The following is a 27,601-nucleotide window of genomic DNA, read 5'->3' on the forward strand; positions in this document are numbered from 1 at the left end:
AGTAGTAGTAGTAGTGGTGGTAGTAGTAGTGGCGGTAGTAGTAGTAGCAGTGGAAGTAGTGGTTCTAGTAGTGGTAGTAGTAGCAGTGGAAGTAGTGGTTCTAGTAGTGGTTGTAGTAGTGGTTCTAGTAGTGGTTCTAGTAGTGGTAGTAAGGTGTAGACATAACTGCTCCCCTGTGTCTGAGTGCAGATTTAGGCTGGGATGATCTGTGTTAATCGGGGGTTTCTCTGTGGGTTAAGGAGCTTACCCCCTCCGGAGATGACGCACAGCCAAGACTGGCAGGACTCGTGAAGGTTTGACCCTCACTGACATACCCAGAGATACCTCCACTCTAGTCCAGGGGAAATGCACTAATGTTCTGACTGAATCTAACGACTCTGACTGAATCTAACGACTCTGACTGACTTGTTTTCGTCCTTCTCTTCACTTGTCAACTGTTTGTTTTTGGTGCTTGGTCGCCCCCATGAGTCTGTTGAGGCCAGATTACTGTTTGAGGCCTGCTTACGATGGCTATGAATCTCTGCAGCTGCTGGAGCAGAACGGAGGCTTTGGCAACAACGGCGCACAGCCCCCAGCCCAGATCCACAACATCCACAACGCAGGTGAGTTCAAACGCTGTGTGTGTCTTGCGCGTGTCTTGCGCGTGTCTTGCGCGTGTCTCGTGTGTGCGTGTGTCTCGTGTGTGCGTGTGTCTCGTGTGTGCGTGTGTCTCGTGTGTGCGTGTGTCTCGTGTGTGCGTGTGTCTCGTGTGTGCGTGTGTCTCGTGTGTGCGTGTGTCTCGTGTGTGCGTGTGTCTCGTGTGTGCGTGTGTCTCGTGTGTGCGTGTGTCTCGTGTGTGCGTGTGTCTCGTGTGTGCGTGTGTCTCGTGTGTGCGTGTGTCTCGTGTGTGCGTGTGTCTCGTGTGTGCGTGTGTCTCGTGTGTGCGTGTGTCTCGTGTGTGCGTGTGTCTCGTGTGTGCGTGTGTCTCGTGTGTGCGTGTGTCTCGTGTGTGCGTGTGTCTCGTGTGTGCGTGTGTCTCGTGTGTGCGTGTGTCTCGTGTGTGCGTGTGTCTCGTGTGTCGTGTGTGCGTGTGTCTCGTGTGTGCGTGTGTGTGTACATACATACATACACACACACACACACACACACACACACACACAGTGGGGCAAAAAAGTATTTAGTCAGCCGCCGATTGTGCAAGTTCTCCCACTTAAAAAGATGAGAGGCCTGTAATTTTCATCATAGGTACACTTCAACTATGACAGACAAAATTAGGGAAAAAAATCCAGAAAATCACAATGTAGGGTTTTTAATGAACGCGAGGTGGCCATCTCTGTCGGCGCCGGAAGTACTACTACTACTAATACTACTGTTACTACTACTGATACTACTGTTACTGCTACTGATACTACTACTACTACTACTACTACTACTAATACTACTAATACTACTGTTACTACTACTGCTACTGATACTACTACTACTACTAATACTACTAATACTACTGTTACTACTACTGCTACTGATACTACTACTACTACTACTACTACTACTACTACTGCTACTGATACTACTACTACTACTAATACTACTGTTACTACTACTGATACTACTACTGCTGCTACTAATACTACTGTTACTACTACTGCTACTGTTACTACTACTACTACTGCTACTAATACTACTGTTACTACTAATACTACTGATATTACTACTGCTACTACTACTACTGCTACTAATACTACTGTTACTGCTACTAATACTACTGTTACTACTACTGCTACTAATACTACTGTTACTACCGTTGCTGTTACTACTACTGTTACTGTTACTACTACTACTACTATTACTATTACTACTACTATTACTGGTACTGCTACTACTACTACTGCTTCTGCTGCTGCTACTACTGTTGATCTGGTGCTATGTATTTGGCTGTTAAGAGGATTGCTCTTTTGGCAGTCAGCCATCTGGTGAACAGACTGAGGGCTCCCTGTGGTGAGATGCTTCCTGCACTCATTCACACCTGGCGTCAGTGCTCCATTTGAGCTGGATCCTGCCGGAACAGGATCCGGCACCTCTGTTTTGTTCTCTTTCGTTCACGGAGTCCATTTGCCAGGATCAGGTAGCCTACCTCTTGTGGCATGAACAATTATTTTCACTGTTTTGCAATGTAAAAATCATAATAAAAGCCGTCAGAGTAGTTACATTTTGGATTCCTCTGTAATTGTCATGCCCCATTTAACAACAAACAAACATGTCATGTGAAAATGTGCCTGATATTGTAAGAACTGATTCATGTTGGGCTGGCCCGGGTTTATGGCAATATTGTAACCTATATAGACCATTTATGTGGTGCAAGAGAAGCACGCCTGTATCTCTCACAGAACTAAAATGAGATTCACTTTCTATGATCTCTCTCCCTCTGTGCTCTGATCTCTCTCCCTCTCTGTGCTCTGATCTCTCTCCCTCTCTGTGCTCTGATCTCTCTCCCTCTCTGTGCTCTGATAGAGCCGGCAACTCTCATTTCTTCAGCATTTCACGTCATCATTTATTTCCTAATAGAATATTTGCTGCAGGAGGTGAGGCAGCACTTTGCATTCTGTTAAGAAAGAAATGAAATAATTCCCAATACTACATCAAGAGTACACCTATAATTTAGCCACAGAGGATCCGTAGCTAATTTGTAAAAAATTGCCTAGGCATGCCTACTTGCGGTAATGCGTGTCAGATCTGTCAGTGAATAGCATGCAGCCAAAGCAAATAATTCACACTGAAAATAAAATACTAATCTGTTTATGTTACCAAGTTATTAACTTCAAAATAGGCCTATTGAGTGAACAGCATTGTTTTTACAAAGTAAAGCAAGAGACAGAGAGAGAGGGGCAAGATTTTGGCTGCTGAGTGAGCTGCACATCATTGTGTGAGTCAGTGAAACTGGGAAGATGTTTTGGACTAATTTCCTGCTCGTATTGTAACCTACAGTAATGTGTTTCTACACTCAGCTAGGCTATTGATGGATTGAAGACAAGAATGTTTTTATTGATCGGTTTGTAGCCTGTCATTTCGATAATTTGTGAGGTATTAAAGATTCTGCGAAAGTCTCCAGTCATGTAGAATTGCATGAAATGCATTTATGAAAGCCCACATTTTTTTCCAGGACTCAAAAAAAAAAAAAGGCTACAATAAATGTACTCCGTGTGTGCAACTTCTGGAAGCGTCTCCACACCACTGCTCATTTTTGTTCCAGCACGTCCCATATTACAAATGAAACACTGTCTGGCATGTATTCAATAGTGCCACACTGTAGCAAAATGTTTCGCAGCAGACGTGTTTTTATCGGACAAATTCAGGGTGACGTCATCCCTCTAAAAACAACATGGAGAAAAAAAGACAAAGGACCCAATTCAATGAGTTGTAGACTCATGTCAAACCTTATTGTCTAGTCCGGGGTTTATCAACTAGATTCAGCCATGGGCCAATTTTTCTTTCTTGAGTGGATGGTCGGGTGGAAATTGACCAGATGAAGCCCAAACTGATATGCTTGACTAAAACACAACCATTTCAAACCTGGTTTACATTTGTGTACGATCACGTGCGTCTCTATTATGCAGAGAATACTTGGCAACAGATTTCATTGGTGTCAAAACAAATTTTGGCCTGGGTGCCGCATTTTGTTTTCAATGAGGTCCGGAAGGCCGCGTTGAAAATAGATTTGTATCTCCTCGCTGTCAAAATGTGCAATAAGTAGTCCTCTATCCATGTTGTTATAAATGTTATTATTATTATTATTAATTTTAAGCTTTTTGACTCTCTAGCCTTTTATTTAAAAGATTATTAGAAGCTGGACACAGTCAAGAAACTGAATGTAGGTCCATTATCATTTAAACACAGTTTAGATTTGATTCATTTTAAAGTATATTGTGCTGGACCGGTCTCCAGGAATGTGTTAATGTGTTTATTATTATGTTTTTTTTTACTCAAACCACCTGTGGCCAGGATGTTTGACACTGGTCTCAGATTGTGTGATAAATGTAAATTGATGATTAGCTTATTAAAGGTATGTTTATTTCCAGATGCTTAATGTGTGAAACCACTTTTGTTCGCTGACCCATGACTTTGTCTCCTTCCTGTGTGTTTTTCAGGGGTGTACGGTGCAGACCCGGACCAGGGCGGGGGCTTTCTCGACATCCTGAAGGGAGGAACCGAACGCTTTCTGACCAACATCAAAGACACCTCCTCTAAAGTCATCCAGTCTGTGGCCAGGTGAGAGACCGTCAGCTCAGAAAACACCTGCAATACATTAGAACTGAGAAACATCACGATACATTATACTGAGAAACATCACGATACAATATACTGAGAAACATCACGATACAATATACTGAGAAACATCACGATACAATATACTGAGAAACATCACGATACAATATACTGAGAAACATCACGATACAATATACTGAGAAACATCACGATACAATATACTGAGAAACATCACGATACAATATACTGAGAAACATCACGATACAATATACTGAGAAACATCACGATACAATATACTGAGAAACATCACATTACACTGAGAAACATCACGATACAATATACTGAGAAACATCACGATACAATATACTGAGAAACATCACGATACAATATACTGAGAAACATCACATTACACTGAGAAACATCACGATACAATATCCTGAGAAACATCACGATATACAATATACTGAGAAACATCACGATATACAATATACTGAGAAACATCACGATACAATATCCTGAGAAACATCACGATATACAATATACTGAGAAACATCACGATATACAATATACTGAGAAACATCACGATACAATATACTGAGAAACATCACGATACAATATACTGAGAAACATCACGATATACAATATACTGAGAAACATCACGATATACAATATACTGAGAAACATCACGATATACAATATACTGAGAAACATCACGATATACAATATACTGAGAAACATCACGATATACAATATACTGAGAAACATCACGATATACAATATACTGAGAAACATCACGATATACAATATACTGAGAAACATCACGATATACAATATACTGAGAAACATCACGATATACAATATACTGAGAAACATCACGATATACAATATACTGAGAAACATCGTGATACATTATACTGAGAAACATCACGATATACAATATACTGAGAAACATCACGATATACAATATACTGAGAAACATCACGATACAATATACTGAGAAACATCACGATACAATATACTGAGAAACATCACGATATACAATATACTGAGAAACATCACGATATACAATATACTGAGAAACATCACGATATACAATATACTGAGAAACATCACGATATACAATATACTGAGAAACATCACGATACACAATATACTGAGAAACATCACGATACACAATATACTGAGAAACATCACGATACACAATATACTGAGAAACATCACGATACACAATATACTGAGAAACATCACGATACAATATACTGAGAAACATCACGATATACAATATACTGAGAAACATCACGATATACAATATACTGAGAAACATCACGATACACAATATACTGAGAAACATCACGATACACAATATACTGAGAAACATCACGATACAATATACTGAGAAACATCACGATATACAATATACTGAGAAACATCACATTACACTGAGAAACATCACATACAATATACTGAGAAACATCACGATATACAATATACTGAGAAACATCACGATACAATATACTGAGAAACATCACGATACAATATACTGAGAAACATCACATTACACTGAGAAACATCACGATACAATATACTGAGAAACATCACGATACAATATACTGAGAAACATCACGATATAATATACTGAGAAACATCACGATATACAATATACTGAGAAACATCACATTACACTGAGAAACATCACGATACAATATACTGAGAAACATCACGATATACAATATACTGAGAAACATCATGATACAATATACTGAGAAACATCACGATACAATATACTGAGAAACATCACGATACAATATACTGAGAAACATCACATTACACTGAGAAACATCACGATATACAATATACTGAGAAACATCACGATATACAATATACTGAGAAACATCACGATACAATATACTGAGAAACATCACGATACAATATACTGAGAAACATCACATACAATATACTGAGAAACATCACGATATACAATATACAGAGAAACATCACGATATACAATATACAGAGAAACATCACGATATACAATATACTGAGAAACATCACGATATACAATATCCTGAGAAACATCACGATATACATTACACTGAGAAACATCACGATATACAATATACTGAGAAACATCACGATATACATTACACTGAGAAACATCACGATATACAATATACTGAGAAACATCACGATATACAATATACTGAGAAACATCCCTACATTGTACTGAGAAACATCCCTACATTATACTGAGAAACATCCCTACACATTACACTGAGAAACATCACGATACATTACACTGAGAAACATCACGATACAATATACTGAGAAACATCACGATACAATATCCTGAGAAACATCACGATACAATATCCTGAGGAACATCACGATACAATATCCTGAGGAACATCACGATACAATATCCTGAGAAACATCACGATATACATTACACTGAGAAACATCACGATATACAATATACTGAGAAACATCACGATATACAATACACTGAGAAACATCACGATACAATATACTGAGAAACATCCCTACATTATACTGAGAAACATCACGATACATTATACTGAGAAACATCCCTACATTATACTGAGAAACATCCCTACACATTACACTGAGAAACATCACAATACATTACACTGAGAAACATCACGATACAATATACTGAGAAACATCACGATACAATATACTGAGAAACATCACGATATAATATCCTGAGGAACATCACGATACAATATCCTGAGGAACATCACGATACAACATCCTGAGGAACATCACGATACAACATCCTGAGGAACATCACGATACAATATCCTGAGGAACATCACGATACAATATCCTGAGGAACATCACGATACAATATCCTGAGGAACATCACGATACAATATCCTGAGGAACATCACGATACAATATCCTGAGGAACATCACGATACACAATATACTGAGAAACATCACGATATACATTACACTGAGAAACATCACGATATACATTACACTGAGAAACATCACGATATACATTACACTGAGAAACATCACGATATACATTATACTGAGAAACATCCCTACATTATACTGAGAAACATCCCTACATTATACTGAGAAACATCGATACATTATACTGAGAAACATCCCTACATTATACTGAGAAACATCACGATACATTATACTGAGAAACATCCCTACATTATACTGAGAAACATCCTACACATTACACTGAGAAACATCACGATACATTACACTGAGAAACATCACGATACATTATACTGAGAAACATCCCTACATTACACTGAGAAACATCCCTACATTATACTGAGAAACATCGATACATTATACTGAGAAACATCCCTACATTATACTGAGAAACATCCCTACACATTACACTGAGAAACATCACGATACATTACACTGAGAAACATCACGATACATTATACTGAGAAACATCACGATACATTACACTGAGAAACATCACGATACATTATACTGAGAAACATCCCTACATTACACTGAGAAACATCACGATATACAATATACTGAGAAACATCACGATACAATATACTGAGAAACATCACGATACAATATACTGAGAAACATCACGATATACAATATACTGAGAAACATCACGATATACAGTGCATTTGGAAATGATTCAGACCCCTTGACTTTTGTCACAATTTGATACGTTGCAGCCTTATTCTAAAATGGATTATGTTTTATTTCCTCATCAATCTACAAACAGTATCTCATAATGACAAAGCAAAAAAACATTAAAAAAAAAAAAATGTTTGCTAATTTATATATTAAAAAATAAATATAAATTTTATACATATTATTATATTTTACATTCTACATTTGTGCAAATTTGTAAGAGAAAAACTGAAATATCATGTTGACATAAGTACTCAGACCCTTTACTCAGTACTTTGTTGAATCACCTTTGGCAGTGATTACAGCATTGGTTCTTCTTGGGTATGACGCTACAAGCTTGGCACACCTGTATTTGGGGAGTTTCTCCAATTCTTCTCTGCAAATCCTCTCAAGCTATTTCAGGTTGGATGGGGAGCGTCGATACACGGCTATTTTCAGGTCTCTCCAGAGATGTTCAACCGGGCTCTGGCTGGGCCACTCAAGAAGATTCAGACACTTGTCCCAAAGCCACTTCTGCGTTGCCTTGGCTGTGTGCTTGGGGTCGTTGTCCTGTTGGAAGGTGAACCTTCGCCGTGGTCTGAGGTCTTGAGTGCTCTGGAGCAGGTTTTCATCAAGAATCTCTCTGTTCTTTGCTCCGTTCATCTTTGCCTCGATCCTGACTAGTCTCCCAGTCCATGCCGGCTGTCATGTTCCTTTTACTGAGGAGAGGTTTCTGTCTAGCCACTGTACCATAAAGGCCTGATTGGTGGAGTGCTGCAGAGATTGTTGTCCATCTGGAAGGTTCTCCTGTCTCCACAGAGGAACTCTGGAGCTCTGTCAGAGTGACCATTGGGTTCTTGGTCACCTCCCTGACCAAGGCCCTTCTCCCCCTATTGCTCAGTTTGGCCGGTCGCCCAGCTCCAGGAAGGGTTTTGTTGGTTCCAAACGTCTTCCATTTAAGAATGATGGAGGCCACTGTGTTCTTGGGGACCTTCAATCCTGCAGAAATGTGTTGGTGCCTGTCCTCAGATCTGTGCCTCAACACAATCCTTTCTTGGAGCTCCTACGGACAATTCCTTTGACATCGTGGCTATGTTTTTGCTCTGACATGAACTGTCAACTGTGGGACCTTTATATAGACAGGTGTGTGCATTTCCAAATCATGTCCAACCAATTTAATTTACCACAGGTAGACTAATCACGTTGTAAAAACATCTCAAGGGTGATCAATGGAAACGGGATACACCTTAGCTCAATTTTTGAGTCTCATAGCAAAGTTTCTGAATTCTTACAGTGCTAGTCAAAAGTTTGGAAACACCTACTCAATCCAGGGTTTTTCTTTATTTTACTATTTTCTACATTATGGAATAATAGAGAAGACAACACTGAAATAACACATAGGGCATCATGTAGTAACCAAAAAATATAAATATATTTTTTATTTTTGCTTCTTCAAAGTATCCACCCTTTGCCTTGATGTCAGTTTTGTATACTGTTGGCATTCTCTCAACCAGCTTCATGAGGTAGTCACCTGGAATGCATTTCAATTAACTTGTTGAAAGTTAATTTGTTGAATTTCTCTCATTAATATGTTTCCATTAGCCGGTAGTAGCCAGCTTTTAGCCGATTTAAATAAATAAATAAATATTAAAAAATATTTAAAAAAATGTGTATTTATTTATTTATATATTTATTTATATATTTAAATAGAAGTGGCAGCAGCCAAATGTCCAGAACAGTAAAAAAATCCCATTGTGAATTAATGCTTTTTAGCCTTTAAATACCAGTTTGATGGAAATACATTTGACAGGTCATGCTTATCGGCCTATAGGTTCATTCTCATAAAGCGTTTGAGTGGAAAATGGATCAGACAGCGCGAGGGCTGCTGCTACAGCATCTCAAAACAGTAAATGCACAGGCAACGGAAGGCAGGGTTTATCAGCGTCATACCACTTTGCAATGAGCTGGAGGCAGTGTCCATTTTTGAGAACGTATAGCTTCTTAATTGTTTGAAACCTGTATGTTTTACTACATATCAGGCATGTCTTACCATGCTTCAAAGTAGCCTCGGCAACATCAGACCACAGCCGTGGAGGCAATTATTTTATATCAACTTATTTTTCCATTGTCTCGTAGCCAAAGACACAATCCGAGGTCATATTAGCAACCCATGCTAGCTGTTGCATGTTAAGATCTCTACTCATTTCTGTCACATGAAACCTGTCACCCGTTAATTGCATTATGGGACAAACATGTGCGTGTAACCTACTACCTTGTGTGCATTGCTGCGATCATATTGTGACGAAATAATAGTTTATAAACATTTTAAGCTAACTGTTCTGATCTGTTGCATCAGACTCATTTGCTTTTTAAAGTTTGGGGGGGATAGTGATGGGGGATAGTGATTCAGCTGTTTGTTACTCATCTGAGGAAAAGTAAACACTGAGCGTTATTCTAACATCTTCAAAGGAGGAGTGCGCGTTGTAATTGGGTAAGAAGGAGTGCGCGTTGTCATTGGGTAAGAAGGAGTGCGCGTTGTCATTGGGTAAGAAGGAGTGCGCGTTGTCATTGGGTAAGAAGGAGTTTGTCATTGGGTAAGAAGGAGTGCGCGTTGTCATTGGGTAAGAAGGAGTGCGCGTTGTCATTGGGTCATTGGGTAAGAAGGAGTGCGCGTTGTCATTGTGAAGGAGTGCGCGTTGTCATTGGGTAAGAAGGAGTGCGCGTTGTCATTGGGTAAGAAGGAGTGCGCGTTGTCATTGGGTAAGAAGGAGTGCGCATTGTCGACTTGCATGTTCTGTTAATATGAATTACCGTAATGAAAAAAGGTGATTTCTGTCATTTTGAGAAACGTGGGTGGACGCCCTAATCCGGTTATGCACCCAATGCATATGGGTCTGTTAAATTTCTCAAATATCCGCTGCCGGTCAAATGTCTGGTGCCACATTTCCGAAACTGAAAACCTGACACACACACACACACACACACACACACACACACACACACACACACACACACACTGCTCAGAAAGACTGTTTCCCTTTCTGCATTGTCGCAAATATCTCTGCCCATGCAAGCTCCACACACACCCACACACTCTCACACACCATTCTCTCTAGGATCTGATAACTCACCCCACCCACCCTTGTCCAATCATCCTGTTTTGATTCATTGGTTCGCCCATTTAGTTCTGTTTTGATTCATTGGTTCGCCCATTTAGTTCTGTTGATTCATTGGTTCGCCCATTTTAGTTCTGTTTTGTGTTTTTTCTGATTTTGTTTTATGAACTCTGCCTCTACCACAACTCATGGTCCTATAAACTCCTTCCTGTAGCCCCAGGTAAATATGGGATACTACACGCCCTCTTTGTACCCGCCTCATGTCCTGTGTGTGTTTGTGTGTGTGTGTGGCCATAGTCTGCTAAATATTCACGCTGCTGTGTCCATAATCCCATGTTAGCAGCACAAAGTGAATATGGGGTTTGAGTTGAAACATGGTTTGAATTCTAATCCTCCACCGCCTACTAAAAACCAACATCTCACCAACGTTCATTTTCCTACCTCGCCTACATCTGTTGCTGTTCTTTTTAATCCCATAGATCCAACTAGTTTTCTTCAGTTTAGACTGTAGATTTGTGGTGGAAAAAGTACAGTATTTAAATCACAATGTGTGATGATAGTGAGATAAAATGTGTCATTGCAGTGAAATGCTTCTACACACAACTGAATATAGTCGGTGTGTGACCCAATTACTCTCCTCTCTCTTGAAGTGTGCTCTTGTTCACAGGTAAATGACTGTATGCAAACTCCCTATGCCAATCCAACACTTTTGCATTTATGGGTAGTAGTCAACAAGGGCACACTACAGGAGGAAGGAGGAGATATTGGGATACAACCAGAATGCCCTTTTTGAAATTTGGCAACTAGATTGTCCATTTTTTTATTTTTGTTCCTGTTCCTTCAGTATTGTCCGGGAACCAAGTGTCCTCTGCGTTTGTAACAGATCTGAATTGTACCCATTGTTTGTTTCTCCTCTCAGTTATACAAAGGGAGACCTGGATATCTCTTACATCACCTCTAGAATAGCAGGTATGTACCCTCATTCTAGCCTTGTCCTAGATCACTTTTGTGTTGTCTTGTTTGGTATGACAAATCAAATCAAATTTTATTTGTCACATACACATGGTTAGCAGATGTTAATACGGGTGTAGCGAAATGCTTGTGCTTCTAGTTCCGACAATGCAGTAATAACAAACAAGTAATCTAACTAACAATTCCAAAACTACTACCTTATACACACAAGTGTAGGGGGATATGATGGCCCAAACAGATCTGGGACCAGGCTTTTCATTATACACTATTATGGATTTTTTTTTATTGTCTTCGATCATCTAAACTGTTGCTTTGTGGCTTGTCCTTGAATATGACAAAATAAAAATAATTATCAAATGGTTCTAATGTCTCTGAGTTGAAGCTCCATCCATCTGTTGTGTTTTCAAAAGGCTAAGTGAAGTAATGTGATGGTTCACTCTGTTCTCTTGTGTAACGTGTGTGTGTGTGTGTGTAACGTATGTGTGTGTACGCTCAGTCATGTCCTTCCCGGCGGAGGGAGTGGAGTCTGCCATTAAGAACAACATGGAGGATGTGCGTCTCTTCCTGGATGGCCGTCATGCAGGACACTACGCCGTCTACAACTTGACCAAGCGCTCTTACAGACCCACCCGCTTCCACAACAGGGTAAGGCAGCCCACCACCAGACAGAATATGACCTTTATTTACTATTAGGTAAAGAAAGGAGAGTTTTGAGGAACAATTCTACTGATGCGTTGGTTTGTGCTTCCCTGATTATTTGAGCGAATCTTGCGATCTGTGTAAAAGTTAAAGTTCAGTATTAGGTATAGTCACTAGACGGACAACTATTTGAAAATAGAGTTCCTAAAAGCTCTTCCTGGCCTGCCGTAGGTGTCGGAGTGTGGCTGGCAGGCCCGGCGGGCACCTAACCTGAGGAGCCTCTACAGCCTCTGTAAGAACATGCACCTGTGGCTGAAACAGGACCAGAGGAACATCGCCGTAGTCCACTGCCTGGTGAGCACGGCCACCACAGCCACCACAGACACCACATACACCACAGCCACCACATACACCACAGACACCACGGCCACCACAGACACCACAGACACCACAGACACCACGGCCACCACATACACCACATACACCACGGCCACCACAGCCACCACATACACCACATACACCACATACACCACAGCCACCACATACACCACAGCCACCACATACACCACAGCCACCACATACACCACATACACCACAGCCACCACATACACCACATACACCACAGCCACCACGGACACCACATACACCACGGACACCACATACACCACGGACACCACATACACCACGGCCACCACAGACACCACGGCCACCACATACACCACATACACCACAGACACCACATACACCACGGCCACCACATACACCACAGCCACCACAGCCACCACATACACCACAGCCACCACATACACCACATACACCACATACACCACAGCCACCACATACACCACATACACCACAGCCACCACATACACTCACTCGCACTGCACTGGGACACACAAAGTACTCACCATAACTTGGTGGCATTTATATACCTTTTTTAAATCACTTTTTAGACTGGTAGTCTGTCTGAAATGCAGACCAACCCTAGAACTTGTATTCTTAGTCTCCCATGTTGACCCATGACCCCTCTTGTCTTGTGTGCTTGTAGGACGGGCGGGCGGCCTCGGCCGTGGCGGTGTGCTCCTTCCTGTGTTTCTGCCGCCTCTTCACCACGGCTGAGGCGGCCGTATACATGTTCAGTATGAAGCGCTGTCCCCCGGGGATCTCCCCTTCCCACAAGAGGTAGGTGCTCCTGGTCAAGTCATCCAGCCTTAAGTACATTTTCTCCTGGGTACAGATCTAGGATCAGCTTCCCCTCCCCAATCCTAACCTTATCCCGCAAGTAGCTGTCCTAGTGGTTAAGAGCTTTGGGCCAGTAACCGAAAGGTTGCTGGTTTGAATCCCGAGCCGGCAAGGTGGAAGAATCTGCCATTCTTCCCTTGAGCAAGGCAGTTAAGCCCCATAAACAACTGCTCGCTAGGTGCCGATGATGTGGACGTTGATTAAGGCAGCCCCCGCACCTCTGATTCAGAGGGGTTGGGTTAAATGAAGAAGACACATTTCAGTTGACTGCATTCAGTTGTTCAGCTGACCAGGTATCCCCCTTCCCATACCCAACTGACCAGGTATCCCCCTTTCCCTTCCCATACCCAACTGACCAGGTATCCCCCTTTCCCTTCCCATACCCAACTGACCAGGTATCCCCCTTTTCCCATCCCATACCCAACTGACCAGGCATCCCCCTTTCCCTTCCCATACCCAACTGACCAGGTATCCCCCTTTCCCTTCCCATACCCAACTGACCAGGTATCCCCCTTTCCCATCCCATACCCAACTGACCAGGCATCCCCTTTCCCTTCCCATATCCAAATGACCAGGTATCTCCTTCCCATATCCAACTGACCAGGTATTTCCCTTCTCATATCCAACTGACCAGGCATCCCCCTTTCCCTTCTCATATCCAACTGACCAGGCATCCCCCTTTCCCTTCCCATATCCAACTGACCAGGTATTCCCCTTTCCCTTCTCATATCCAACTGACCAGGTATCCCCCTTTCCCTTCCCATATCCAACTGACCAGGTATCCCCCTTTCCCTTCCCTTATCCACTAGTGAGGAAAATTCCCCCTACACGTCTGCTAGCATTCGTCTGACTTCCATGTTCAGAGGCTCCTGTAGTGACTGTAGTTAACAGGGTTGGGGGTCTCCTGTAGTGGACAGGACAGGGTCGGGGGTCTCCTGTAGTGGACAGGACAGGGTCGGGGTCTCCTGTAGGTTGCAAGATCAAATCCCGAGCTAACAAGGTACAAATCTGTCGTTCTGCCTTTGAACAAGGCAGTTAACCTACTGTTCCTAGGCCGTCATTGAAAATAAGAATTTGTTCTTAACTGACTTGCCTAGTTGAATAAAGGTTAAAAAAACTAAAAAACAAGACTCCTGAATAGCTACTCAAAGGGCTACCCAGAACCCTCTTTTATGCTGCTGTAACTCTGTTTATTATTTATGCATAGTCACTTTACCTCTAGCTACATGTACATATTACCTCAATTACCTCGACTAACCGGTTTCCCGCACATTGACTCTGTACCGGTACCCCCTGCATATAACCTCTCTATTGTTATTTTACTGCTGCACTTTAATTATTTGTTACTTTAATTTTCTATTTGTAACTTTTCTTCGTAACTTCTTAAAGTATTGTTGGTTAAGGGTTTGTCAGTAAGCATTTCACTGTAAGGTTGTTGTATTTGGCGCATGTGACAAATTAAAATCTTGAATTTGTGATTTCAGACTATTTTGAGGAAGTGAATTTTGGCTATGTTGCTACGGCGGCTCAAGAGAGACAAACAACAGTAATATTTCCGCTTCTTTCTTGTTTTCTAAGCAAAGCTCTTTAAGGGAGTATGAGAGACAAATCCAATTTTATTTGTCACATGCGCCGAATACAACAGGTCTATAGACCTTAGTGAAATACTTACTTACAAGCCCATAACCAACTATGTAGTTAAGACTATATACAGGGGGTACCAATGCCGGTTAGTCGAGGTAATTGAGGTAATATGTACATGTAGGTAGAGTTATTAAAGTGTCTATGCATAGATAATCACAGAGAGTAGCAGTGGTGTAAACACAAGACTACTACTTCCGGCGCCCGACAGAGATGGCCGCCTCGCTTCGCGTTCCTAGGAAACTATGCAGTTTTTTGTTTTTTTACGTGTTATTTCTTACACTAGTACCCCAGGTCATCTTAGGTTTCTTTACATACAGCCGACAAGAACTACTGAATATAAGATCAGCGTCAACTCACCATCAGTACGACCAAGAATATGTTTTTCGCGACGCGGATCCTGTGTTCTGCCTTACAACCAGTGTAACCGAGTGGATCACATGCAGCGAAAAAGAAAAAAAAAACGACTCAGAAAAAGAGGGAAACGAAGCGGTCTTCTGGTCAGACTCCGGAGACGGGCACACCGTGCACCACTCCCTAGCATTCTTCTTGCCAATGTCCAGTCTCTTGACAACAAGGTTGATGAAATCCGAGCAAGGGTAGCATTCCAGAGGGACATCAGAGACTGTAACGTTCTCTGCTTCACGGAAACATGGCTAACTGGAGAGACGCAATCCGTAGCGGTGCAGCCAGCGGGTTTCTCCACGCATCGCGCCGACAGAAACAAACATCTTTCTGGTAAGAAGAGGGGCGGGGGCGTATGTCTTATGGCCAACGTGACATGGTGTGATGAAAGAAACATACAGGAACTCAAATCCTTCTGTTCACCTGATTTAGAATTCCTCACAATCAAATGTAGACCGCATTATCTACCAAGAGAATTCTCTTCGATTATAATCACAGCCGTATATATCCCCCCCAAGCAGACACATCGATGGCTCTGAACGAACTTTATTTAACTCTCTGCAAACTGGAAACGATTTATCCGGAGGCTGCATTCATTGTAGCTGGGGATTTTAACAAGGCTAATCTGAAAACAAGACTCCCTAAATTTTATCAGCATATCGATTGCGCAACCAGGGGTGGAAAGACCCTGGATCATTGTTACTCTAACTTCCGCGACGCATATAAGGCCCTGCCCCGCCCCCTTTCGGAAAAGCTGACCACGACTCCATTTTGTTGATCCCTGCCTACAGACAGAAACTAAAACAAGAAGCTCCCACGCTGAGGTCTGTCCAACGCTGGTCCGACCAAGCTGACTCCACACTCCAAGACTGCTTCCATCACGTGGACTGGGAGATGTTTCAGTATTGCGTCAGACAACAACATTGACGAATACGCTGATACGGTGTGCGAGTTCATTAGAACGTGCGTTGAAGATGTCGTTCCCATAGCAACGATTAAAACATTCCCTAACCAGAAACCGTGGATTGATGGCAGCATTCGTGTGAAACTGAAGGCACGAACCACTGCTTTTAATCAGGGCAAGGTGTCTGGTAACATGGCTGAATACAAACAGTGCAGCTATTCCCTCCGCAAGGCTATCAAACAAGCTAAGCGCCAGTACAGAGACAAAGTAGAATCTCAATTCAACTGCTCAGACACAAGAGGTATGTGGCAGGGTCTACAGTCAATCACGGACTACAGGAAGAAACCCAGCCCAGTCACGGACCAGGATGTCTTGCTCCCAGGCAGACTAAATAACTTTTTGCCCGCTTTGAGGACAATACAGTGCCACTGACACGGCCTGCAACGGAAACATGCGGTCTCTCCTTCACTGCAGCCGAAGTGAGTAAGACATTTAAACGTGTTAACCCTCGCAAGGCTGCAGGCCCAGACGGCATCCCCAGCCGCGCCCTCAGAGCATGCGCAGACCAGCTGGCCGGTGTGTTTACGGACATATTCAATCAATCCCTATACCAGTCTGCTGTTCCCACATGCTTCAAGAGGGCCACCATTGTTCCTGTTCCCAAGAAAGCTAAGGTAACTGAGCTAAACGACTACCGCCCCGTAGCACTCACATCCGTCATCATGAAGTGCTTTGAGAGACTAGTCAAGGACCATATCACCTCCACCCTACCTGACACCCTTGACCCACTCCAATTTGCTTACCGCCCAAATAGGTCCACAGACGATGCAATCTCAACCACACTGCACACTGCCCTAACCCATCTGGACAAGAGGAATACCTATGTGAGAATGCTGTTCATCGACTACAGCTCGGCATTCAACACCATAGTACCCTCCAAGCTCGTCATCAAGCTCGAGACCCTGGGTCTCGACCCCGCCCTGTGCAACTGGGTACTAGACTTCCTGACGGGCCGCCCCCAGGTGGTGAGGGTAGGCAACAACATCTCCTCCCCGCTGATCCTCAACACTGGGGCCCCACAAGGGTGCGTTCTGAGCCCTCTCCTGTACTCCCTGTTCACCCACGACTGCGTGGCCATGCACGCCTCCAACTCAATCATCAAGTTTGCGGACGACACAACAGTGGTAGGCTTGATTACCAACAACGACGAGACGGCCTACAGGGAGGAGGTGAGGGCCCTCGGAGTGTGGTGTCAGGAAAATAACCTCACACTCAACGTCAACAAAACTAAGGAGATGATTGTGGACTTCAGGAAACAGCAGAGGGAACACCCCCATCCACATCGATGGAACAGTAGTGGAGAGGGTAGCAAGTTTTAAGTTCCTCGGCATACACATCACAGACAAACTGAATTGGTCCACTCACACAGACAGCATCGTGAGGAAGGCGCAGCAGCGCCTCTTCAACCTCAGGAGGCTGAAGAAATTCGGCTTGTCACCAAAAGCACTCACAAACTTCTACAGATGCACAATCGAGAGCATCCTGGCGGGCTGTATCACCGCCTGGTATGGCAACTGCACCGCCCTCAACCGTAAGGCTCTCCAGAGGGTAGTGAGGTCTGCACAACGCATCACCGGGGCAAACTACCTGCCCTCCAGGACACCTACACCACCCGATGCTACAGGAAGGCCATAAAGATCATCAAGGACATCAACCACCCGAGCCACTGCCTGTTCACCCCGCTGCCATCCAGAAGGCGAGGTCAGTACAGGTGCATCAAAGCTAGGACCGAGAGACTGAAAAACAGCTTCTATCTCAAGGCCATCAGACTGTTAAACAGCCACCACTAACATTGAGTGGCTACTGCCAACACACTGTCAATGACACTGACTCTACTCCAGCCACTTTAATCATGGGAATCGATGGGAAATGATGTAAATATATCACTAGCCACTTTAAACAATGCTACCTTATATAATGTTACTTACCCTACATTGTTCATCTCATATGCATACGTTGATACTGTACTCTATATCATCGACTGCATCCTTATATAATACATGTATCACTAGCCACTTTAACTATGCCACTTGGTTTACATACTTATCTCATATGTATATACTGTACTCGATATCATCTACTGTATCTTGCCTATGCTGCTCTGTACCATCACTCATTCATATATCCTTATGTACATATTCTTTATCCCCTTACACGGTGTATGACAGTAGTTTTTTTTGGAATTGTTAGTTAGATTACTTGCTCGTTATTACTGCATTGTCGGAACTAGAAGCACAAGCATTTCGCTACACTCGCATTAACATCTGCTAACCATGTGTATGTGACAAATAAAATTTGATTTGATTTGATTTGAAGACTTTCACTTCACCTAGCCCAGTTCTGCCAGGAGCAAACTGAACCTAGCCCAGTTCTGCCAGGAGCAAACTGAACCTAGCCCAGTTCTGCCAGGAGCAAACTGAACCTAGCCCAGTTCTTCCAGGAGCAAACTGAACCTAGCCCAGTTCTTCCAGGAGCAAACTGAACCTAGCCCAGTTCTGCCAGGAGCAAACTGAACCTAGCCCAGTTCTGCTAGGAGCAAACTGAACCTAGCCCAGTTCTGCTAGGAGCAAACTGAACCTAGCCCAGTTCTGCTAGGAGCAAACTGAACCTAGCCCAGTTCTGCTAGGAGCAAACTGAACCTAGCCCAGTTCTGCTAGGAGCAAACTGAACCTAGCCCAGTTCTGCTAGGAGCAAACTGAACCTAGCCCAGTTCTGCTAGGAGCAAACTGAACCCAGCCCAGTTCTGCTAGGAGCAAACTGAACCCAGACCAGTTCTGCTAGGAGCAAACTGAACCCAGACCAGTTCTGCTAGGAGCAAACTGAACCTAGCCCAGTTCTGCTAGGAGCAAACTGAACCTAGCCCAGTTCTGCTAGGAGCAAACTGAACCCAGACCAGTTCTGCTAGGAGCAAACTGAACCCAGACCAGTTCTGCTAGGAGCAAACTGAACCCAGCCCAGTTCTGCTAGGAGCAAACTGAACCCAGACCAGTTCTGCTAGGAGCAAACTGAACCCAGACCAGTTCTGCTAGGAGCAAACTGAACCCAGCCCAGTTCTGCTAGGAGCAAACTGAACCCAGACCAGTTCTGCTAGGAGCAAACTGAACCTAGGTATGTGGATGCTTTACAGAACATTGTCTCCTGCCCTATGGGCCGTTCTGACTCAAACAAGGCTACTTTTTATTTTACTGACTGTGAACTTGAATCAAGGTTCTGTGACGCCCAGTTCAGGGTTCAAATGTGTTGAGATGTTCAGTGCAGACGAGTGCACGCTTTTGATTGGTCGTCGGGCTGGTGAAGGATTGTTTGATTGGCTCCTGTTGACACGCTGCTGTTGATTGGCCCTCGGTGCAGGTACATGGAGTACATGTGTGACATGATGGCTGACGAGCCCATCACCCCGCACAGCAGACCCATCCTCATCCGCTCCATCACCATGACGCCTGTGCCTCTCTTCAACAAGCAGAAGAGTGGCTGCCGGCCCTTCTGCGAGGTTTACGTGGGAGACGAGCGCGTGGCCACCACCTCTGGGGAGTACGACAAGATGAAGTAGGTCACATGATGCAGGACTTAATTTGCTTTGGTCCCAAATGACACCCTATTCCCAATTTAGTGCACTACTTTTGACCCAGGCTCCGTAGTGTGTTATAGACATTTCTCTCTCTCTCGCCCCCCTTCTCTCTGCAGGGACTTTAAGCTGGAGGACGGACGGGCTGAGATCCCCTTGAACGTGACGGTGCAGGGGGATGTGCTGGTGGTCATCTTCCATGCCCGCTCAACCCTGGGGGGCCGCCTTCAGGCCAAGGTAGGAGCCACAGCAGTCAGGGACGGACCCCCAGAGTTAGTTTGCATTCGGTGAAGTTTGTTTGCAATTCGGTTAAATTCAGTGACAGTCCTAGGGACATGCATCCATACATCATAGTTAAATGATCAGCCCTAATCAGACTTTAAAAAAATTATGTATTGAAACAAACTTATCCAATGAGGGCTGTTGTACTTGAGTTGTTCCAGGGATAAACCGTTGCGTTCCAGGCTGACTACCATTACAGACGTTGTATTGCATCGAACAACGGTGTGCCACATCCTGGACTGCGCCATCAAGCATCAGATTGCTTTATCATACGACGCAGTTAGCTGATATGTTATAAACGCCTGTCCAGGTGTTGTGAGATCTGACACGCGTCTGCCATGTAGTCAAGCCTGGAACCCGACCAAAGGGGTGTTTCTCTGCTTCTATGAAGTCACGTGGGTGTCTTGCTGTGTGTGTGTGTGTTGACTAGATGGCTTCCATGAAGATGTTCCAGATTCAGTTTCACACAGGGTTTGTGCCCCAGAACGCCACCACGGTCAAGTTTGCAAAGTAGGTACCACCGTCCATAGACTCTAAGCCACTATCCTCAGTCCAGGCAGGTGCATGTGTGTGTGACGATAGCCCAGGACACTTTTTTTTTAAATCAATTGACTTGACCTCTTAATTGACTTGACCTCTAATTGACTTGACCTCTAATTGACTTGACCTCTAATTGACTTGACCTCTAATTGACTTGACCTCTAATTGACTTGACCTCTAATTGACTTGACCTCTAATTGACTTGACCTCTAATTGACTTGACCTCTAATTGACTTGACCTCTAATTGACTTGACCTCTAATTGACTTGACCTCTTAACGGACTTGACCTCTAATTGACTTGACCTCTTAACGGACTTGACCTCTTATCTACAAACGCTGCCTGAGTTCTCTGCCCTTCTCCAGTAGTGTGCGCTCCTTCACTCCCCTCATGCATTTGAAAGCATTGCATTGGTGCAAGCATGACTGGAGGAGGGTTTCCACATTGTTGCTCACACCGGTCCATTTGTTTTAAATTGATGAGGGGGGGGTATGAGTTCACACTCCTGTAGAAAGGTTGCAGTTGAACGCAGCTAACTACCTCCAACCTGAGCAAGCTGTCGCATTTGTTACATTGACGAGATAACTGTCCGTCGTTGTCGGTCTTCCTCCGACAGGTATGACCTGGACGCCACTGACATCCAGGAGAAGTACCCGGACCTCTTCCAGGTCCATCTGGATATGGAGGTGGATCCCTGCGACAGGCCGAGCAACAAGACTCCACCCTGGGACAACTTTGCCACAAAGGGCCTCAACCCAAAGATCCTTTTCTCCAGCCGGGACGAGCAGCAGGAGATCCTCACCAAGTTTGGTGGGTTTCACGGCTGTCTTGTCAGTCCAAAAAAAAAAAATGAATCTGTGTAGCTCTCTGTTGAATTTCAAAGTCCCGATGTGGCCCTCGAGGTACCTAAGTCATGTTCTGTCCCACTCCTTCCCTCCCTCTCCCACAGGCAAACCAGAGCTTCCCCGACAACCGGGCTCTTTCTCCGGTTCTTTCTACGACACCGCGTCGTCTCCGTTGGAACAGACTCCTGATAGCTCCACCATGGAGGCAGAATCTCACCAGAGCACTGATACCAACGCCAACAACTTCTTCCAGACTCTGGATTGGGATGGTATGTCTCCTGTCGACGAGCACACTTCCTAGTGCATAAACTATTGCTAAAAATGGTTATTTTTGATTTCCTTTGCAAAGGGCCAACTGCATGTTAGCTGGTTGATTGTATTGAAAATACTTGAAAGCTGCAATTGCCCTAAACCAGGGGTCAAATCTGGGTCTGGAGTACTGCCGGTTTTCTGTTCTACCTGATAATTATTTGTGACCACCTGGTCTCCCATGTCTAAATCACTCCTTGATATGAGGAGAATGACAATCCGCAGTGGAAGGTTCCGGGTCTAGATTATAATTCTCCTGCCCTAAGCCTTTATTGACGAGTCTCTGTCACATAGATGGGAGTGGACATGGAGCGGACGCTTCGGACAGCCTGGGAGGCACCATTGACGACCAGGACGAGCTCAGTGACGCCTCTGTGGACGAGGAGTCCAACTCCGGCCTGGCCGGCGAACCCCCCCTCTCCAGGGAGCCTAGTGAGTCCCTGTTCAACGCTGGGTTCCAGGCTGCCGCCACACCCCAGGAGTCCCCGGGGCCCAGCGACACGGCTGACCTGCTGGGTCTCACCTCCGACCTCAGCTCCACCGCCCCCACAACCCTCCACGACAGCAGGCGGCATGAAGGCCTCGTCTAGTAACAGTGACCTTCTCAACGACCTGTTTGCCCCCACGCCCAGCAGCAACGCTCAGCAGGGCTGCTCCAACAACCTGATTGGGGACGGAGGTGCCCAAGAGGACCTCTTCTTCAGTAACCCCGCTGCACCGCCAGACTCGGCCACCCCCAAACGTAAGCGTCTTATCTATGTGTCCCCTTTCTGCCTTGGTGTCAGTAGAAGTGGTAACATATTACTATTTGTGTCGTTTTCATGCAGTCGATCCCCTCTGACACACATTTCTGGTTATTTTTGTCCCACAGCAATAAATGACCTGTTTGACCTGTTCGGGATGGGATCTTCATCCAATCAGACCGGACCCGACCTGTTTGGGGACCTGCTGAGCTCCGACACCAACACTAACCCCCGCCCACCTCCAACTCCAGCCTTTTCAACCTCAGTAAGACACCAGTAACATCTATAAGAAAATAACTACAACTCCCATGTCCACTTCCATGCATTCAATGTTCTCTCTCGACAGACAAGCTGACCAACAATCCCCCTAAGATGACTTCGTCCGCAAGCCAACCAGACCTGCTTGGAGGGTGGGACAGCTGGGCATCGAGTGGGAGCATGGCCGCCGCCTCCTCCCATAAGCCAGCCTTCCCAGGTAGGTCGTAGGTACTGGGGCTGTTAAATCTAGAATTTAACACCATAACAACTCTAGCAGATATGAACTGAGTTTTTTTTTTTTTTCCTCTTGGAATTCCAGCTCCTGGAGTGTCTTCCTTCTCCAAAGCAAAGTCTCAGAGCTTTGACCCGTTTGCAGACTTGGGAAAACTGGGTCCTACGCTGTCAGGTAAAACAGACCCCAGTGACTCCTGGTACCATGTTACACTTAGACAGTGGGCTTTACTATCCATGGTCTGTAAATGAGTTATCTCATGTATATAAGTCTTTTATTTCCAGGTTCCTCCAGTGGCAGTTTCTCAGGCCCAGGCTTCAACCCGAAGAGTGGGGCCTCCACCAAGACTGCTGCGCAGTCGTGGCAGCAGACTGGCCGGCCCTCCGCTGGCCAAAGCAAGCCCTGGATGGCCCCCAGTGCTGCTGCCCCCAAAGCCCAGCCGCCCCAGCCAGCCAAACCCAACTACAACCTTAACTTCAGTGTGATCGGGGCCGAGAGGAGAGAGGCGTCAGGGGCCCAGGATTTGGTGAGACAACCAATCACCTCACTATCTGAGCATGTCTAATTAGTGACAGCCTCTGTGTAGAAAACCCAGTCTCCGTTCTTTCTTTCCCCTTCTAATTGAGGATCTTTGCTCTGTGACTATATGTTCCAGGTCCAAAACCCAAAGTCAAAGAGGACGACTTTGAAGACCTGCTCTCCACTCAGGGTTTTGCCTCCAAGCTATCAGACAAGAGTGGACCCAGGACCATCGCAGAGATGAGGAAACAGGAGCTCTCAAGGAACATGGACCCCCTCAAACTGCAGGTAGCACCAGCATGCCCCCTCCCAAATATACAGAAGCGCTTCCTTCTTGGACACAGATTGCCTTGGCCAGGATTGAACAAGTTTTCAATTTCAAAGTGCTTTGCTACAGAGTGCACTAATGAATACACCCCAGGAATAGGCTCAGTGTTCGTCTGGGAAACTGTCCCATGGTGTATGTATCTCTACACCGAGAGAGAGAGTTAATTCTATGCGTGTATATTTCTAGTCGATTAAAAAAAAATCTTTGAACCTGTTCTGAGGGATTCTGGTTTGTGATCCTTGTTCCAACCAAGATCCTGGATTGGATTGAGGGGAAGGAGCGAAACATCCGGGCCCTCCTCTCCACACTTCATACAGTCCTGTGGGAGGGCGAGACGCGCTGGAAGCCCGTAAACATTGCAGACCTAGTCACTCCAGACCAGGTTAAGAGGTACTACAGGAAAGCTGCGCTGGTGGTGCACCCTGATAAGGTAACGTCAATGTGATTTTTTTGTTGTTGTTGCACACAATTAAATAGGTCTATCGGTTAGTCACAATTGCCACAACTCACCCTGTGGCGAATGCATGCTCGTTGTGTAAGGCTGATTGCTGTCGATGAATGGCTGGGATTAAAGTTTAGTATTGTGGGCTTGAAAGCAATGTCAAATTCTTGATCTGTGAACACTAACCGCACTTGAAACTCATTCCTTGCAGGCCGCCGGAAAGCCCTACGAAGATTACGCTACACTGATCTTCATGGAGCTCAACGACGCCTGGTCCGAGTTTGAGAACCAAGGCAGCAAAGCCCTCTTCTAAGACTTACTGGATGGGGCCCATATTGGGTCCTTCAGGGTTGCGGCCCCCCACACACACACCTTAGAGAGGTCTGCCAACTCTCCTGCAGTTGAGAAAAGGCACCTTACTTTATTTCTCATCTGCAGTTCAACATCATCGGCCATTTAAAAAACACTGCCACCACATGCAAAGGGTGGCATGGGTGGAAGACTAGTGGTTCAAAAGCGTGGAAGATGGGAGGGATGGATATGACGACAGAGACAATCACTGAGAAGACCAGATGGTCACCAACCAGGCTCCATCCATTCGGAAATGTGGGGACTGTATGGCCACTGGACCCCGTAGACTTTGTTGCTGTGGACACGGCTCTATTCCTTTACACTCCTTGGACAGACCTTTCTGCAGCGTTCTCTCTTTCCGAGAGACCAAGAGTTCATGCTGTTGTTGCTTCTTGACAGAACCATTCTCCCACTAACAGACTCCTCCTTCCACCACAAGCCCTCTACCGTAAGCGCCTTGCTCTGCGGATGGCAAAAAAAATTACGCTTGCTCATAACTGCCCCCCCCTCCGGCAACAAAGGAGACAAATAGAGAATATAGGGATTTCATCTGGTTGCTTTTTGCCATGTGGAATTGTGCAATATGTTTGGTCTTTTTTGTTTTCTCTGTCAATGATAGTCCTCACTTAAGTGTAAATATTTTCTCAATGATGTGGTTCTTTCGGTAGTAGATAGCGAGATGCCGAAACACACAGAGGTGTGTGTTGTTTAAGGATGGTAGCTCACCACCTCGCTCTCTCTACCAGTAGATCATCATGCCTTTCTTTTCCAATGGTCTTGTGTTTATTCCACTTATTACACAAAAGGTTTACAGGGAGTTTTCATTGCAACCCTCCATTTTGTGTTCCATAGTTGTTTTCTCTTTACCTTAAAATGACCTGAAGCTTTTTGTGTAATTCTTTTTTTTTTTTTTTTTTTACATTTTACCTCATGGACCAATTTAAAACACCTATTTTCTTATTGTTGTGGGGTATCATAAGTATCCATGACATTTAATTGCAGAACTTAATAAATAAAAAATAATATATGAATTGAATGTCTTTAATGCGATGGAGGGAATGGGCATTTATAGGTGGTCTCATGACAGTTGTTTTGCCGAGCTGAAATCATTCCGAAGCGTCTTAACGTGAATGTGTTTTTATATGGTCTTTGTTGGGTATATGTAGCTTCTGTTTTAGTCTTGCTTCCTTCTGTGTAACTTTGTTTTTTTCCCCCCCTCCCTATTTCTACATTTGAGTTATTTAGCTCTTATCCAGAGCAATTTACATGAGCACTTAGGGTTAGGGTTGCCTAACTTAGGGTTAGGGTTGCTCTAGGGCACATCGACAGTCTCTGGGATTCAAACCAGCAACTTTCCAGTTACTGGCCCGACCAGTTTTTTTCTCTCACTTATTCGTCTCTGGGATTCAAACCAGCAACTTTCCAGTTACTGGCCCAACTCTCTTAACTGCTAGGCTACCTGCCACCCATCCCATGACTGGGATCGTTGACTCTGTTCATTCCCCACCTATTGAAACCTTATTTTTTGTGATTCCAGTAACACTATGGCTGTGTTTACACAGTCAATCCAATTCAGATATTTTGTCCAATTATTTGCAAAGGAGCCGATCTGATTGGTCATAAGACCAATTAGTGGATAAAGATCAGAATTGGGCTGCCTGTGTAAATGCAGCCGATAAGGGGATACTTGATTGTAAGTCTGCCATTTTGAATAGACATCATTTTGACAGTATCAGTACACTATAAGGAAAAAGAAAGCCTACTCAACCAAATTAAAATATGAATGTAGATTTCAGTACAGAAATAAAAAGGTTTTGATCAGAGGTATGAAAAGACTGAAGTGGATGGTATTGATCGTGTCTCGATGAGGAGATGGATGAGAAAGGGTTCATGTTATGTGAAGAGCTGGCCAGTGATATTAACTGAAGAGTTTTCAAAGATCAAGGTATTTCACAAGGTGACAATATTATGATGGGGTTTGAAAACATTGCAGTGAAAGAAATGTGGTTTTGATTACCATGGAGTATTCTTGAGACAAGTTGTGAAAATAATTGTTACAAAATGAATGGCCATTTTACTAATGGTTGTAAAGCCTTTAAATGGTTTTGCTTATCATGTTTGTCCTTTTAATGCAGACTAAGAGGGATATTGATTATACATTCAGATAGTGCTGTGAGCCTTTTATAGAAAAATACATCTCATCATCCCCATTTATTGCAAACCATTGAGCTTCTCTACTATTATTAGTCACATGTTGGCATTACAGAATGATTGACATTGAATATACTGCATAATATTCAAGTAAACTGTGCACCGATTTTGAGAGAATGTTGA

General features: G+C 44.1%; 1 protein-coding gene across 1 annotated transcript in view; it reads left to right on the forward strand.

Moving 5' to 3' along the window:
- Positions 1–27,090, forward strand: part of gak (cyclin G associated kinase) — a 63,707-nt gene extending 36,617 nt beyond the window's left edge. The window contains 22 exon segments of the mRNA XM_042321256.1: positions 527–602; positions 4,125–4,245; positions 11,911–11,960; positions 12,460–12,608; positions 12,834–12,956; positions 13,651–13,784; positions 20,206–20,400; positions 20,539–20,656; positions 21,132–21,211; positions 21,857–22,050; positions 22,190–22,354; positions 22,689–22,983; positions 23,027–23,136; positions 23,266–23,329; positions 23,389–23,402; positions 23,484–23,612; positions 23,715–23,801; positions 23,912–24,115; positions 24,118–24,153; positions 24,283–24,434; positions 24,728–24,904; positions 25,128–27,090. Coding sequence (XP_042177190.1) covers positions 527–602; positions 4,125–4,245; positions 11,911–11,960; positions 12,460–12,608; positions 12,834–12,956; positions 13,651–13,784; positions 20,206–20,400; positions 20,539–20,656; positions 21,132–21,211; positions 21,857–22,050; positions 22,190–22,354; positions 22,689–22,983; positions 23,027–23,136; positions 23,266–23,329; positions 23,389–23,402; positions 23,484–23,612; positions 23,715–23,801; positions 23,912–24,115; positions 24,118–24,153; positions 24,283–24,434; positions 24,728–24,904; positions 25,128–25,229 — 2,775 coding nt within the window. The 3' untranslated portion in view covers positions 25,230–27,090.
- Positions 27,091–27,601: the final 511 nt, after the last annotated feature.

The sequence above is a fragment of the Oncorhynchus tshawytscha genome, linkage group LG04 (assembly GCF_018296145.1).
Source record: "Oncorhynchus tshawytscha isolate Ot180627B linkage group LG04, Otsh_v2.0, whole genome shotgun sequence".
NCBI classification, from domain to species: domain Eukaryota; kingdom Metazoa; phylum Chordata; class Actinopteri; order Salmoniformes; family Salmonidae; genus Oncorhynchus; species Oncorhynchus tshawytscha.